The 14,157-nt window shown below is 39.2% G+C and overlaps 1 protein-coding gene across 21 annotated transcripts in view; it reads right to left on the bottom strand.

Annotated features, from left to right (window-relative positions):
- The window catches only part of LOC104912305 (uncharacterized), a 263,480-nt gene that overhangs the window by 25,844 nt on the left and 223,479 nt on the right, over window positions 1-14,157 (bottom strand). For all 21 annotated transcript variants that reach the window (XR_014885096.1, XR_014885093.1, XR_014885099.1 and 18 more), the window contains 4 exons: window positions 13,166-13,300; window positions 9,433-9,574; window positions 2,600-2,728; window positions 389-553 (listed from right to left, as the gene is read on the bottom strand). Coding sequence is in view for 5 of the 21 variants with exons in the window: in XM_085231181.1 (XP_085087307.1) it covers window positions 389-514 (126 nt within the window). In the remaining 16 variants the exon portion in view is untranslated. The remainder of the gene's footprint in view (window positions 1-388; window positions 554-2,599; window positions 2,729-9,432; window positions 9,575-13,165; window positions 13,301-14,157) is intronic.

Here is a 14,157-nt window from a genome sequence, read left to right as displayed (position 1 = left end):
CAAGGCAGCGTCCCTTGTGATTCTTTAACATACATGGGCACCAATTTGCTGCTGCTCTGAGGAAGAGCTGCACCTCTGGCTGCCATGAATCAGCGGCATAGCAGCCTCCTGCATTGTGGCCCAGGTAATTTGCTCTGGGAACGTAACAGAGGTGCCCAAGAGGCTTTAAAACCTGAAGATATCACTGGGAAATAAACTGTCACTAACTCCTAGCAATTGCCTTAGCTTTTTTTTTTTTTTTTTTTTGAATACCAGAAAACATGAAAAACAATAATGCAACTAAGAAGGTGATATCACAGCTTGCCACAAAGCTCAGCTTTCAGCCTTTAAGGAGATAAAAAAAGATAACTAAATCATTTTTTACAGCGGTTTTACTGCAGGTCCATACCTTCGAGATTCCTTGATCTGCTGCAGAATTTTCTCTGAAGACTTTATTATGAAGTTCTGGTCCTGGCACCAGTTTGTCAGCAGATGACAAAGCACTGTGAGGCGCCTTCCCAAAAGGTTCCTCCATGGCTCATCTGTGAAGAGCTGTAACTATTCCTGCTGACTTCTGAGCTCAGAAAAGGCAAAGAAGGAAAAAAGAAGTTAAAAGAAAATACATCAGAGGTGGTATTTTCTTTCTTTATTTATCAAACACAGGCCCCCCTCCCACCTCCATGCATTAGTTTGCTTTTTTTCATGTGGTATCAAAAAAAAAAAAAAAAAATACATGATGCAAAATATTAAATAGCTTAAATGGTCACCTGTGGATTTACTTTTACTGGATAATTTTTTAGGCATAAGCTTTGTCCAGTCAATGGGAAGGAGGCTTCTGCCATATAAAAGCATGACTGGGCTACCGCATCCCTCAGCTCACTCAATGTGCCGTGTGAAGAATCGAACAGCACTCTGTACAGTCTCATTTTTAATAAGGTGTGGCTCATAAGCCTCCCCTTTCCCTTAGCTCCAGGCAATGTCTGTACCCATTTCCTAGAGGACTGTATGGACACATGGTATAATACAGGCATGTTCAACATGTGGCCCAGCCCCTGCCCTCTCAAATACTGTTACTATGCTCTTTGTATCAATTGTAGTTTCCATGGAAATAAATAAGAGGCATTACTTTGGGAGTGACCTTTGTATACATGGCCCAAGCCTGTTCACTGAGTGCGACCCAGGCAAGCCAAAAGGTTGGGCACCCATGATGTGATAGAAATAAAGAGAAAACATGCAGTCATATGAACTTTTAAGATTGTATTAATCTCCCTGGTACACAAAAACAGAGGCCTTTGGGAAACAAAATGCTTTCCTGCGTGATGCAGGGTGCTGCTGTGACAGCCAAGATTAGGAGGAAAGAAGATTGCAGAACAGCTCGGGCTGAGGGCCAAAAGCTGAGACGTTTCAGGTTCACTGTGAGGACAGAAGAGCACCGTGCACTTGAATTTCTCTCTGCTGGCACTATGACTGCAGGTTGGGTTATATGTGAGCTCAGTCTGAAAAGGGACTGCAAGAAGATTAAAAATTCGTGTGTGATAAACTTCTAAACTAAGTGAGATTATCTGGAAGATTGGTTTGTTTCTGGATTATTCTGAATCACTCTTTAAATTACAGTTTATAAGATATGGTCATTTTGCATTATAATTTAGAAGAATATATATTTGATTTTTACTGGCAGACCTTATATCAGAAGTCACAGGGCTGCCAATAGTTTATCAGGAAACATGCTAACTCTTAAAATAAAGAAAAGCAACTAACAAGTCTGCTTGGGACAGCAGTCCTGTGTACCAGAGTGGAGATGTTTGCCACCCATAATAACTCAAATTTAACTGCAAGTCAGCAGTCTTGCAGCTCTTCGTGCAAGAAATGGGACATTTCTCCGAAATGCCTCCTGCTATTTCCCCAGTCTAATCAGCAAGAGCAGAGCCCGGAGCCTTACAACAAAGCCTCAGCTTTCTTCCTTTCTCATGCAAATATGGTGGCGGTGGAGCCTTGCAGTACAGCCCTCTTGTAGGAATGAGCGTGGGCTTTCCCCTTCAGCGCAGGGATAACACTGAATGTGCTTTCTGCTATGTGCCGCATGCGTTCATGAACTTCTCTGCAATGTTATACGAGGGGACAACACAAGTTCAGTTCATCGCTGTTAGTACTACTTTCAGGTTTGTTTCACCTGAGTGATGTCCTGTTGCCTTATCTTTATGTATAGCATCAACACGCTGAGCGTACCTGCAGGAAATCTAAGAAAATAAGTCCTTCTTTGTGGGATATAACTTGTTTTAAAAAGAGCTATTGTATAAAGAACCTCAACTCTATAGGTTGTTGGAGTTTCCTCAGGCAGTCTCGTCATTGTTGATAATGCATTAATCACAATACATCAGCATGCTACAGAAAGAGATTTTCCAGGGTTAGTGATGCCCTTTGTGTAGCACTAAGCAAGAATGACTAAGGCATAAAAGGGCACACAGTGCGGTGAGGCACTCAGAGTGAGGAGTGTAAGGGCAGAGAAGACACACAAAAAATGATCACCTTCTGCAAGCCACGAAGAAGTTAGCAACAAAGGAAGTATTAAGGGTAAAGCAATCAGGCTTGTGAAGAGAACAGACGTGCATGCAAAGATCACCTGTAAACAAGGCTGGTTGCTGGGAGAATCCTGGGGAATCCAGAAGAAAGGATCTGTTTTTCATGGAATGGATGCAGAGATCTGGTTATTCCATCACTCATGGGCTCTCTCCTGCCTAAGCTGCTGAATCTGAAAAATATATTGCAGAACTATCTGAACAGTATCTTGCATCCTGAAATTCAGTTTCACACAATCAAGCCACAGCAGTTCAGTGGTAAAGGGCTTTAAACAGAAAGAAAAAGGACAGAGTGAGCGTGAAGTATATTTCCTGTTGGCAAGTTGTATTTAAATTGATTTGCAAACTGGTTTCTTTATAAGGCCCCTCCTCTTCAGGTGTGTGTCCATACGAGAGCGTTTTGGGTTGCACCCAGACGGTCAAGGTCAAGATGCAGCCATTTCAAAGGCCAAAAATTGCCAGTACAGCTGTACAATTCTTGGCTAAGGGGAGCACCAACTTTGCTTAAGTAACTATTTGATGGAAGGGTGTAGGAGCTGCCATAGCAATCTAAGGTCATCTATCAACTGACTTTTAAGAAGTATCAGAGACCTAACCTACATTCTACAAAGCAGCTACAAAAAATGACCAGCAATGCTAAATAACAGATCAGCAAGCTATTAGTACGTTTAGCACAGACTTTTCTTAGATTTATTCCAAGATAAATGAGTTTTTTGGTCATCTTTGATGCAGTACAGAACAAAAAATGCCATTTTGCATGAGTTAAAGAAATAATTAGACCCTTTTGACTGATGGAAAATGCTTTAAGCAAACGACATAAGATATACATTATAGGAATAAACAGTATTTTTTTGATCAAAAGTAAAAAAAAAAAAAAGAGTCTTTGATTTTACATCCTTAAATAGCATTAAGACAAACTGGTAGCTAATGAACAAAAATAATAATACATGTGCCTTGTGTATGAACCCCTACTGAAACTTTGGATCAGCCAAACTGCCTTGGAAAAGACAATTGCAGATGAATATTATGCCTAGACTTGTCCCTGCTTTATTCCTGGTCTGGCCTGTGTTCTTATCCTCAGAATCTAGATAACAAACATAGTTCACTGAACACCTGAAGGGTCTCCCAAGGAGCGCACCTTTGTGCATGCATAACAAAGCAGCTCAAAGCCTGCTAACTTGCTCACATCAACAGAACAGACATAAAAAGGAAAGAAAAAAACAATTTACAATCTAGCACTTCCTTTGCTCCATCTGTTTGTCTCTGTGTGATGGGCCTGAATAGCAGGAGCTGGCAGGGCAAGGCTTTCAAGCTTTAAAACCTAGCTCTAGACAGGTGCTTCCAACAGGTAAGTGAAATGAATGGGGCTCTTTTCATATTGATAAATCAAGCCTAATCGTGAGGAATCCTGAAAGTGTGTGAACTTCTGATAAGAGATCTATCAAGCACGTACTACACCAGCTGGTTGCTACACCAGCCCTCGAAACGAGCTGTTTTTCCTAGCAACGGTACCTAGACAATAAGCTCACATCTACTGAAGAAGCACTTTGCAGCCAGTGGAGATGCTGTTGTAGGAATTTGGGTGTGAAGCCAGGTGCAGACAAGAAGGACAGCCAGGCCTCCAAGTTTCTACATGCTCAGATGCTGGGGGAACTGAGGATCTTTTAAAAGTCTTCAGTTCTGTGCATCTGAGAGTTACTCTTCACAAGAAAGAAAATGTATTTCATAAGGTAGATGGGGAGACAACAGAAATAACTGTCAATAATTAAACACAAGCCTGTGAGAAGTGCCCATTCCAGATGCTCTTTTCTTAATACAGCATGGATTTGTAATTAAGTTTTAACAAGGTTTCCTCGGCTCTAAATGGACTTTGCATAAAAGCTTTTGTTGAAATGCAGAGGAAAGAGCTCCTGATCTAGAAAAGAGAGGACGATGAATTTAGATTCTTTTGCTAGAATATGACTGAGTTTGCAATTTCTTGGATTAAACTGGGACAGACTTTGAAAGACTCCAAAGATCTGAGAGACTTCAATCATTCAGTTTTTCATCACTAGCAATATTAAAATCTCCAGATAAGATTATTCTTTGTCTCATACTCATAAATAAGGACTAATTCTACTTAGGAAATGCCAAAGTTTGATTTAGAGGGAATTATTCCTGACCATTCAAAGTGGTAATAGAATATATCTCACAGTGGAAATAGAAGCCAAGCCATTATCTGCCCTGCCCAGAGAACAGTAACATACACTGCAATCCCTATCTGGGTACCTCATCTGAAAGAAATCTGATGATTTTTCCTGGAGCTATTCTGGGATAATTGTATCTTTGTCCATTATAAATTCACATACATTTTTATAAGCAAAGCAAGGGTCCCATTGGCACAATTACAAATAATCTTATATGAGTTTTCCAAAGGTAAGTTTTGCTTAACTTCAACAGGGAGTTAACTAAACAATCTACAGAAATTTTATTTGTCCTCATAAGCAATAATAGATCCCTGTAAATGTAAAGCAAGTCACACACAATCAAATATGCTGGCATAGGAGTAGTCATGCTCCCGCTCCTATAAAAAGTAAATAAATGGTGCCAATAAAGACATGTCAACATGTAAGAAGAAACCTTTTGTTTTAAAGCATACATAATTAAAAAATATTTTATAAGTCTCAGGCCCTGGTTGTTGGAAAGCATTCTCAGAGACTGGATCTCTAGAAGTCTCTTTGGGGTGAATTCTGCATTTTCACATACAGAGACCACAGAGCAAGCTCAATTTACTTGAAACTGGGCCCTACTCTTACTGGGTTGTCACTGAGAATAGGAATAAATTTGTCTTTGTCCGTCCTTACCGTGCAACCCTATCCACTGTATCTACAGGCTATGTCCTGTGCTTTTTTCCCCAATTTGGACTCACACCAGGGGTGCAGGGAACCTCTGCAAGTCACCCAAACTACTGCATGCTGACTGGTTTGCACAGAGAATGTAAAGTTGATGTATTTGCAATCATCAGCGAAACAAACGAGTATTCTTTTACCTAAAAATATTGAAATGTTTCACTGCAATAGAAAACTGACATAAGAAATTCATATGGCAGCTGTTACAGTGGAAGTGTCATAGGGATTAATGTATGGGAACACGTCTGTAGCCCATCTCACTCTCACACTGCAGTCAACCACAACTGTTTCAAACAGGAGGCATGCAGTAAACAGGATAAGGCTGAAAAAATCACCAGTATTTGGATCCACATACAAATTTTCCCAGGGAGTCCAGATTTCAGCACAACCTGCTTGTAACACTAAGAAAAGTGCAGCCATACACAGAGGACATCTCCTAACTGAAATGCTCATGCACAAAGATTTTCTACCCTTAACAGCTGGGCAAACTTTGCAAGGTAGTTTAAGGCATGTGGAGCCCTCCTTTGCAGCACAGTGAACTTTCATGTAATACATCCCAGACCTTACAAGTCACTGAAATGTCCCAAACTGATGTGGTGCTTACAGCCGGCCTTGCTTTAGGAGATAAGTATGGTCACAAAAGCAGCCCTGCCCTTTCCTGGGGAGTTTTTCAAACTGGCAGAGCTGAGGTAATGTATGTGTGAGACAGACAAAGACCAGCGTTGTCACTCGTTAGTGATGGCTCCGGAGAGAAGGGTGCTTCTGCACCTTAACTGTAACTGAAATAAATGGAAGTTTAAGCTGTCACTCTCACAGTTAGACTCTGTAACTGATAGATGGTTCTTCCAAGGTGCCCGTTTATACCAAGTCTCAATATACAGTACCAGGATTTAATTCTGGGACTGATTCATAAATAATACAAAAGAATTGCATCAGTCAAATCTGTAGCTTTTCTTTAGTATCAGAAGTGCATAAACCATGTAAGACCTAGATGGATTTGGCAAACTATCTGAAGGATGTTTATTAACAGAAAAAGGTGAGTGCTACCTATGTTTGACAGGCCCCTACCTTGTGAGTTAAGTAACAGTTTTGGAAAATAAAACAAAACTCATGAGTACTTCCTTCAGTCTTTGGCCATCTGCATCACTTTGGAATATTCACGTAAAATAGACATACTTTTTTTAACAGAAACATTTAATTCTCATTCACAGTTTGCTGTGAACAAAAACTTCAACACTTAAGAAATAAATGAAAGCAAGGAGCACATAAGATTCTTGCTACATCTGTTAGGGAACAGAAAAATATCTCAGAATCCCAGAAGCCTGGGGAGGGGAACGGGGATACTGGAGGAAGGGGCTGTATCTCATGGTCTGTGGGGCAGAAGTGCTTATTCCAATAAAGCTCAGGGCACCTTGTAACATCATAGGAAGCGAAGCACAGACTATATCTTCCTAGTCAAAGATTTCAGAGAACTCCACTGAATATTTTCCTTCTGAAAGACTTTTTCATTTCTATTTTGAATAGTCAAGGAAAATAACCTAAGCTGATATGTCTCTGTACCACTGAGTGTAACATGTTACTTAACCTGCAGTGCGTTAGCAGTATCTGGTATCCAGCTGACATGAGGCAACTCACATTTCTAAGATGACAGAACCCTGTGTTGTGAGATTCTGTAATACAAGACTTGAGGCTGTACAATAATTACAATACTCTCTTACCTAGATTCTGGGACTTCCTTCATGGTTTTAGAGGAAGTATTTCTGTCTCTGTTACTAATCCATGGTAGGTTCACTCTTTGGAGCTGTGAAATTTCTTGTTACTCTATTTACCAAAGACAGATCTTAGATATTTTAGTGAACAGGAATACACAATTGTTGCGTTGGTAAGAGATATGAGTATGTATTCATCTTGGTTTTGCAGGGTAGCTATATGTAATGGTCTCTGACACATGGAGCTGCGAAAGCAGTGACTGTTGGGCTCCAGAGCATTCTTTTTTTCCTGGGTATTCTTTGCACTGCTAATGTGATAATGTATTGTTGTATGTTAATCCATCTTGTCAGCTCATCTGAAATAATCTAGCCCAAGTGCTTTTGACCTTTATTGATTCAGAAACCTCTAAATATTTTCCAGTGAGATTACAAATTCTCTGCACTCTGAATTTAAGCTAATTCGTAATAGCCTTGCTTTCCTTTGTTGCTTTTGAGGGATTTCTTGGACATGGTCCCTTGCAGTGGTTGCAGGCCAGGGGTTGAAAATTGTAATTTATGGCCAAACTCACAGCTAGAGTAACTTGGCATAATTCCACTGATTTCAAAGGAAAAAACCCTTGATAGTATCAGTTAGAATAATGCCTAGTTTATTGAAAATTAGCTGGGGAACTTCCCCTGGTTTTAGTCCTTCTCTGTAGCTTTCACTGTGAATAAGACTCAGCTCCATTTCAATGTAATTATATCTCCTTTGGGAAATATCCCTTCCTTACTACCCAAATCAGAACACATAGAAAAGCCCAAGAGGAATCTTAACAAATTTCACATGGGAAAACTTATCAGTAAATTCTTCAAGTTTTATTTTATGCTTGTTCTCAGGTATATTCTAGATGTTAATTTTTTCAGATGAATTCAGTCAGCTAGCGCTCTTTATCTCAGCGGTGATGCAGTGTAATGTATGTACAACTCCTATATGGGCCAGACAGTTTATAGTATGAATTTTAGTTGGATTTTGAAATTAAGTCATTCTACAGTTAGGGTCTTGGACATGGTATCACTGTCTCTGAACAGCATTACACTGATTTGCAGCAGATGATTGTGTGCCCAATTAAATTAAGATGCTTGAGGTTCCTCACGAATGTCAGATGGCATTCATGCTGCTGCTGCTTCTGGAAGTGAAGAGCTCAAATAGGAAGGTGGATATTAAGAAAAGTAATAATTGGATCTGAGATGTTAATAATTGGATATCTTTTCTGAAAATAGTTACAAGTATTTACCTTTTAAAAGACAAGAAAACCTCCAAAAAATTAGAGAAGAATGGAGAACTGTCTTTTATGCTGTTACTGCCCTGCTCACTCTGCAGCTCCATCACACCACAACGATAACTAAAGAAAACTATTATTATGCAAACCACTCTAGCACAAAAGGGTATTACATATCTGGTACAAAAGGGGATTTCTTTAAAAAGCACAGCACATTCAGTGTTTAGGGTTTGCCGTTGAAATTCATGGCCTTGCTTGCCAGTATTATCATGCAGCTGGGTATTATGCTGCTGCTTTACTCTGAGGGGAAAAAGATCACAATAAAGATATTAAAACGGGTTCATCTTAAACTGCTGTATTGTATTATGTTGCAACATCAGTTTTTAATTATTTTGGTCACCTCTTCTCTAGCACAAAGGTCAAAATAAACACTAGCCATACAGACTTCGACTGCACACAGAAATGGTTGAAAGGCACATTTGATTTAAAAATTACCAGCAGGAAACAGTGGTAGGCATCATTTCAGTGCTGAAAACTAAAACGTTTGATAGGATTGACAAAATGCTTTTTCTCTTGTTTAGCAGCCATGAAACAGAAGTCCATCTTTCTGTAGAAAAAGCTTCAGACAATCTGTTATATTGGTGCTATAAGTAAAATAAGTGTTTAGTATTTTAATTATTTTTTTAATCTTTCCAGAAATTCACTCCTATTTGAATAAAAGCAAAATCAGTTCATACAAAATATTCTTGGTTAGTAAAAGATTAAATGTAGTCTCTTAGAATGCATCATCTTTATGACACGAGTATTCAAGCATCAATTTGGATGAGTACATAACATGCCTTTACAGGGTTAGGTGCCTCTTGCTTCCTTCTGTGTGCAGCCTTCATCTTGTGATTAGTTTAAAACACCTTACTAAGCATCAGTGCCTTTTCAGGTATTCTTTTAAAGAATCACTATTGAGCCACACAGTACAAGTCAAACCATTTCAGAGGAACAGGTTAAACTTTTGTGATTTGCTTACATCATCTGTTTCTCTCTGGCTGTAAGATACACAACTCTCTGGGCATTTTCAGCTACGTTTGCAAGTCCTTATTTCTGGTTTCGTGTTGTCTGTCCCGGAGTTGAATGTTGCCACCACAGGCCTGAGTGATAGACACTCTGTGCTGAAAAACATAGGAACGGAACAAAATGAACACTTTTGTTGGTGGGAAAAAAAAAAAAAAGCTGTGGAATTGTTCCTTGGCATGGATTAGTAAAGAAGGCAGGCTCAGACACTGAACACACTGTGCCATCCAAACATTAAATGCAGACAAGTTCTGGGTATACACTGAAGTTAGCAATAGGAAAGACAGTTTCAGCAAGCTGCATAGCAGTGAATTTTAGTACAATTTGAACAAACATTCATTTCCTTTACATCAAACTGAAAGAACAAGAGATGCTACAAAATATTGTCCCAATCTCACTTGCTAAATATAGCTGTTGTTTGTCCTGGTTGTACATTTGATTACAAAAGAATGAATTCCTACTTTATTATTCCAAATTGTTAATAACTGTCAGGCACCAGCTATGTTAGGAAAAGTAGTGGTGAAAAAAAACCACTGATCTCAAAATACTCAGAGGTCTGGAGCACCTCTCTTACGAAGAAAGCTATGAATAAAAACTGAAGTGACTGGGCTTGTTCAGCTTGGAGAAAAGAAGACTCTGGGGAGACCTCATTGCAGCCTTCCAGTACTTGAGGGGAGCTTATAAACAGGATGGAGAGTGAGTTTCTACACCATCTGATAGCGATAGGAAGAGGAGAAATGGTTTTAAACTAAAAAAGGAGAGATTTAGACTGGATCTTAGGAGAATGTTTTTTTTTACTCAGCGGCTGGTGAGGCACTGGTACAGCCACGAAAGGTTGTGGCTGCCCCATACCTGGAGGTGCCCAAGGCCAGGTTGGGAGGGGACCTTGGCAGTCTGAGCTGGGGGTGGCAACCAGCCCATGATAGGGGGGTTGGAACTGGATGATCTTTAAGGTCCCTTCCAACTCAAGCCAATCTATGACTCTATGATCAGAGTTGAGACAGATATTAGCATTTTTGTACAACTTTGTTTTTTATTTTTATCCATATCAACAATTAAAATTTATTACATGTGATACAGCATTCTGCTTTTCTTTCTTCTAACTTTTTCCTTCTGTGCAAATTATTAAAAAATAATGTTTCAAGCTTGTGTGTTAAACATAGATAAAAAAAATAGATATGCACCTTTTCTGGTCATCAGTGTGTGTGGTACTTACACCCTTTATGCCACTGCAGCCTGATTAATAAAAATTCCTGCTTTCAGAAATTTAAGGTAGCAATGCTCTACGATCAGTAGTACAGCTCTGTAGGTAAAGTAGTATTTCCAGCAATAGGGCAGCATGGCATAGCTCTTTTAAAAGAGGCAGGTTATATTATCTTCATTTTAGAGATGGAAAGAATTATTCACAGAAGCTTAAAATTGTTCGATGCATAAAGCAGATACTTGCTCTTCCAAATCTCTTCTACCACCATATGCAAAGTTTGCGCAGTTCCAATGATCGTGATGACTGACCAATGCATACAGTGTGAGCTTGTGAACTTGTGACATTGGCAGTGCTGTGCAGAGCCTCCTGCTAGAGTAGCTGGATAGTGCTAATGAGCATTCTTTTATTAATGAATGATGCATTACTCATACTTCCATTTAAGTATGACACTTTTTTTCTACTCAGCAGCTTTTTTAATTATTATTATTTTTTAATAAATACTCAATGTTTCTGGCATAACCAGGAAAACAATACAAAATGAAGAAAACACACTAGGCAAGACATACTAGTTACTGTCTATGATTAATTAGTAATTATAAGCCCCCTCACACAGTCTCAAAAGTTAATGAGTAATTTATTTGCATGAATTCAATAAAAGAACGCAAATTTAAAAATACTTTCACTGGTATTATTTTAATTGGCAGATGAGCTGGTTGGTTGCCATTGCTTCCAAAACTTAGAGTTCTTAATCTAAGAATGGACATAGCAGTATCCTGTTCATTAGGCTGATGAGGAATCAGAAGCCTAACAAACAACCTGTAGCAAAATAATTAGTCCTCATTGTCTACATTTTGCTCAGGCTCTCAGTGAGGGTCTGATTTACCAGACTGTAGCAGGGAAGCATTTAGTGATGATTTCAAGCATTCTTCAGTTCTAATGCCAGGAAGCGTGTCAGACCCTAATGGCAGGTTTGACCATTAGCAAAACCCTGAAGTGAGGGCTTCTTAAGGAATTAGTCACGAAGTCTCAATGTCATAAGAGCCCTGGATATCCCCAGTAGAATTTAAGTGTGCTCCTTGTGCTAAACTTGAAGACTTGCACTTCTATCTTCTGTCTCATGTAGCCTTATTGTGAAGCCACGTGCTATTACTGCTTCCTTTTAAGCTGGATTAGAGTGATTTGTGTGTGTGTGTGTTTCTTAAAACAGACTTAAAAATATTTCTTCAGATTGCCTAGCCTCTGTTGTTAAATTTTCTTGCTTATTTTCTGTTTATCATTGCAAAGTCTGCTGAAACATGATGGTTGTTGTAAAATAGAATTTTTAATTACTCTTGAATGAAATTGTTGTAAGCTTAAAACCAGGACATGAGTGAGTTACGTAGTTCTTCCTTCAGTTAACCCATCATATGGCTTCAGAGCTTTAAAATAGCACAATCTAAAAAAATAATGTTATGAATCACTATTTCTTACAAGACCTTTTGAAGTTCTCCCATTTCCTGTTTGTAAATCCTTAGTCTTTGCATTAAAATGTTCTCAAGCAGGAAAACAATAACAACTGATCTACATGGACAAAAGCAGCTTTTCTCTGTTTTCAGTCCAGCTTCCTCTGAGATCTCATTGACCTCCAAAGTTCAACTTCTTCCAAGAAAGTTTTCTTTGGGATTAATGGCCTTCAGAGTCAAATCATTGTTGAGTGCTATAGCCATTACCAGTGCTATAACTAAGGCTGTATCAGCATTTCCACATAAACTCTTATTTTCAGAGATTTATAGCTTGCCTACAAAAATATAGTTTTCTGCTGAAACTTAGAAGAAAAAGAAAAGCTCAGTCTGGGAGCAATTTTACTTCTTCTTTTACTTCTTTATTTTGGGAAATCTGCACAGCTCTGTGGGTATTTTTAGACTGAAATTCTGAACGAGATCATGTCTTGCTACATCCACTTGGTGCCTTGGAGAATTCCCAGCCTGACTTTCTAAGATCTACTTCTGACAAATTATGGAAGGGCAATGAGAAAGATTTAAGAATGTTTTTTTCCCAATGCTAAAGATTCCCAAACTGGATCTAGTCATTATTCTCTAGAAGACATTTCAAACACTTGAAAATTCTAAGATGTGTTTGAAGATTGCAGCCAAACAAAAGTGAGGTCAACAAAGTGCTCTGCAATAAATGGAGAGTTCTGAATGTTTCTGTTGCATCCTCATGCAGCATAATTGAGCATCATGCTGATACTTCTGCAGTTATAACATCTGATAGACTAGGAAGTGAGAACCCTGATGGTTACACAGAAGAGGCCCAAGAAAAGCTAAGGTGAAATGAGGAGTTTGGGGAAACTGTGGCCTCCTGTCTCTGCAGAACCCATGACAGGGCCCTCATACACCAAAGAGGACCGTGTGGGAAAATGGAGGAGGCAGCACCTTTCTCAAGCATCATGAAAGTAAATCTAATAAAAATTAGAGCTTCGTATAGTAAGACAAGAAGTACTTACTCTGCTCTGCATAGACCATTTCAGAAGAGATTTGGAGGCACCATCTGAAGAGAAGGATGACAAATGCTGTGGAGTTCCCAGTTTCCTTTGCAGGTATTTCCCACAAAAGGACGACTTGGTCCTGAGTCATTGCCACTGGGGATGAAAATACAAAGTGATACAACACACAAACATGTTCAAGGCTACAGATTTAATTGCTTCAAAGAAAAATGTACTCAGCTATGATGACCCAGTGCAATACACTGGTTCCCATGACTCATTCGTTCCACAATAGAAATCTGAGCGAACCAGAGACAATACCCTGTGTCCCCAAATCCCCCTAAAACTGGTCACCAAAACTAAAAATGCCTATCCAAACTTTCCTCACAAATATGGGGTATTTTTAATGTCTGTGCCCAGCCACAGGATCACTGTTTCACTTAGCTGATACAAAGCATATATTTTCTTGTCAATCACATGCCACATGAAGTAAAAGGCCAAGTCACCCCTCGAGCATCTTCTCATTTCAGAAATGTCAGTGACTACCTCAATTGCTCCTATAATCCAGACAGATCACCCTTACATTCATTCTGTTTTGTTTTCTAGCAGAAATATTTGGCCCCCCTGAAACAGCAAGGCAGCGTCTTTGAAAACAAGACACTAGTAACCATACAGGAACAACAGTGCTGCATCTCAGTAGGAAATACTAGCCTTCTTATCTTCGGGTATGATCTATTCAAATTTGATCCAAAAATCTTTCTTTTTTTGGGGGAGCTGCTCATTATGACTAGATAAATACAGTCCAAACTCTGAAACTCCTTTTGAAAGCATGATGGCAGGGAAACCTCACAGATGGGATTAGAAGGAAGATAATGAGGTAGCTTCACGAATGTCTAAAGGAGCTCTTCCCACATGTAAGGCATGGCATAGGATAAAGCTTGAAATGGAATGACTGAAAGTCTAAGAAGTAGATGGAGGAGGCTGGCATCATGGGCTAATCAGTGAAAGAAGTG

This window comes from Meleagris gallopavo, chromosome 10, assembly GCF_905368555.1.
Source record: "Meleagris gallopavo chromosome 10, MGAL_WU_HG_1.1, whole genome shotgun sequence".
Classification (NCBI taxonomy): Eukaryota; Metazoa; Chordata; class Aves; order Galliformes; family Phasianidae; genus Meleagris; species Meleagris gallopavo.
Note: the sequence above shows the minus strand (reverse complement) of the source record. Positions and strands in the feature narration are given on the sequence as shown.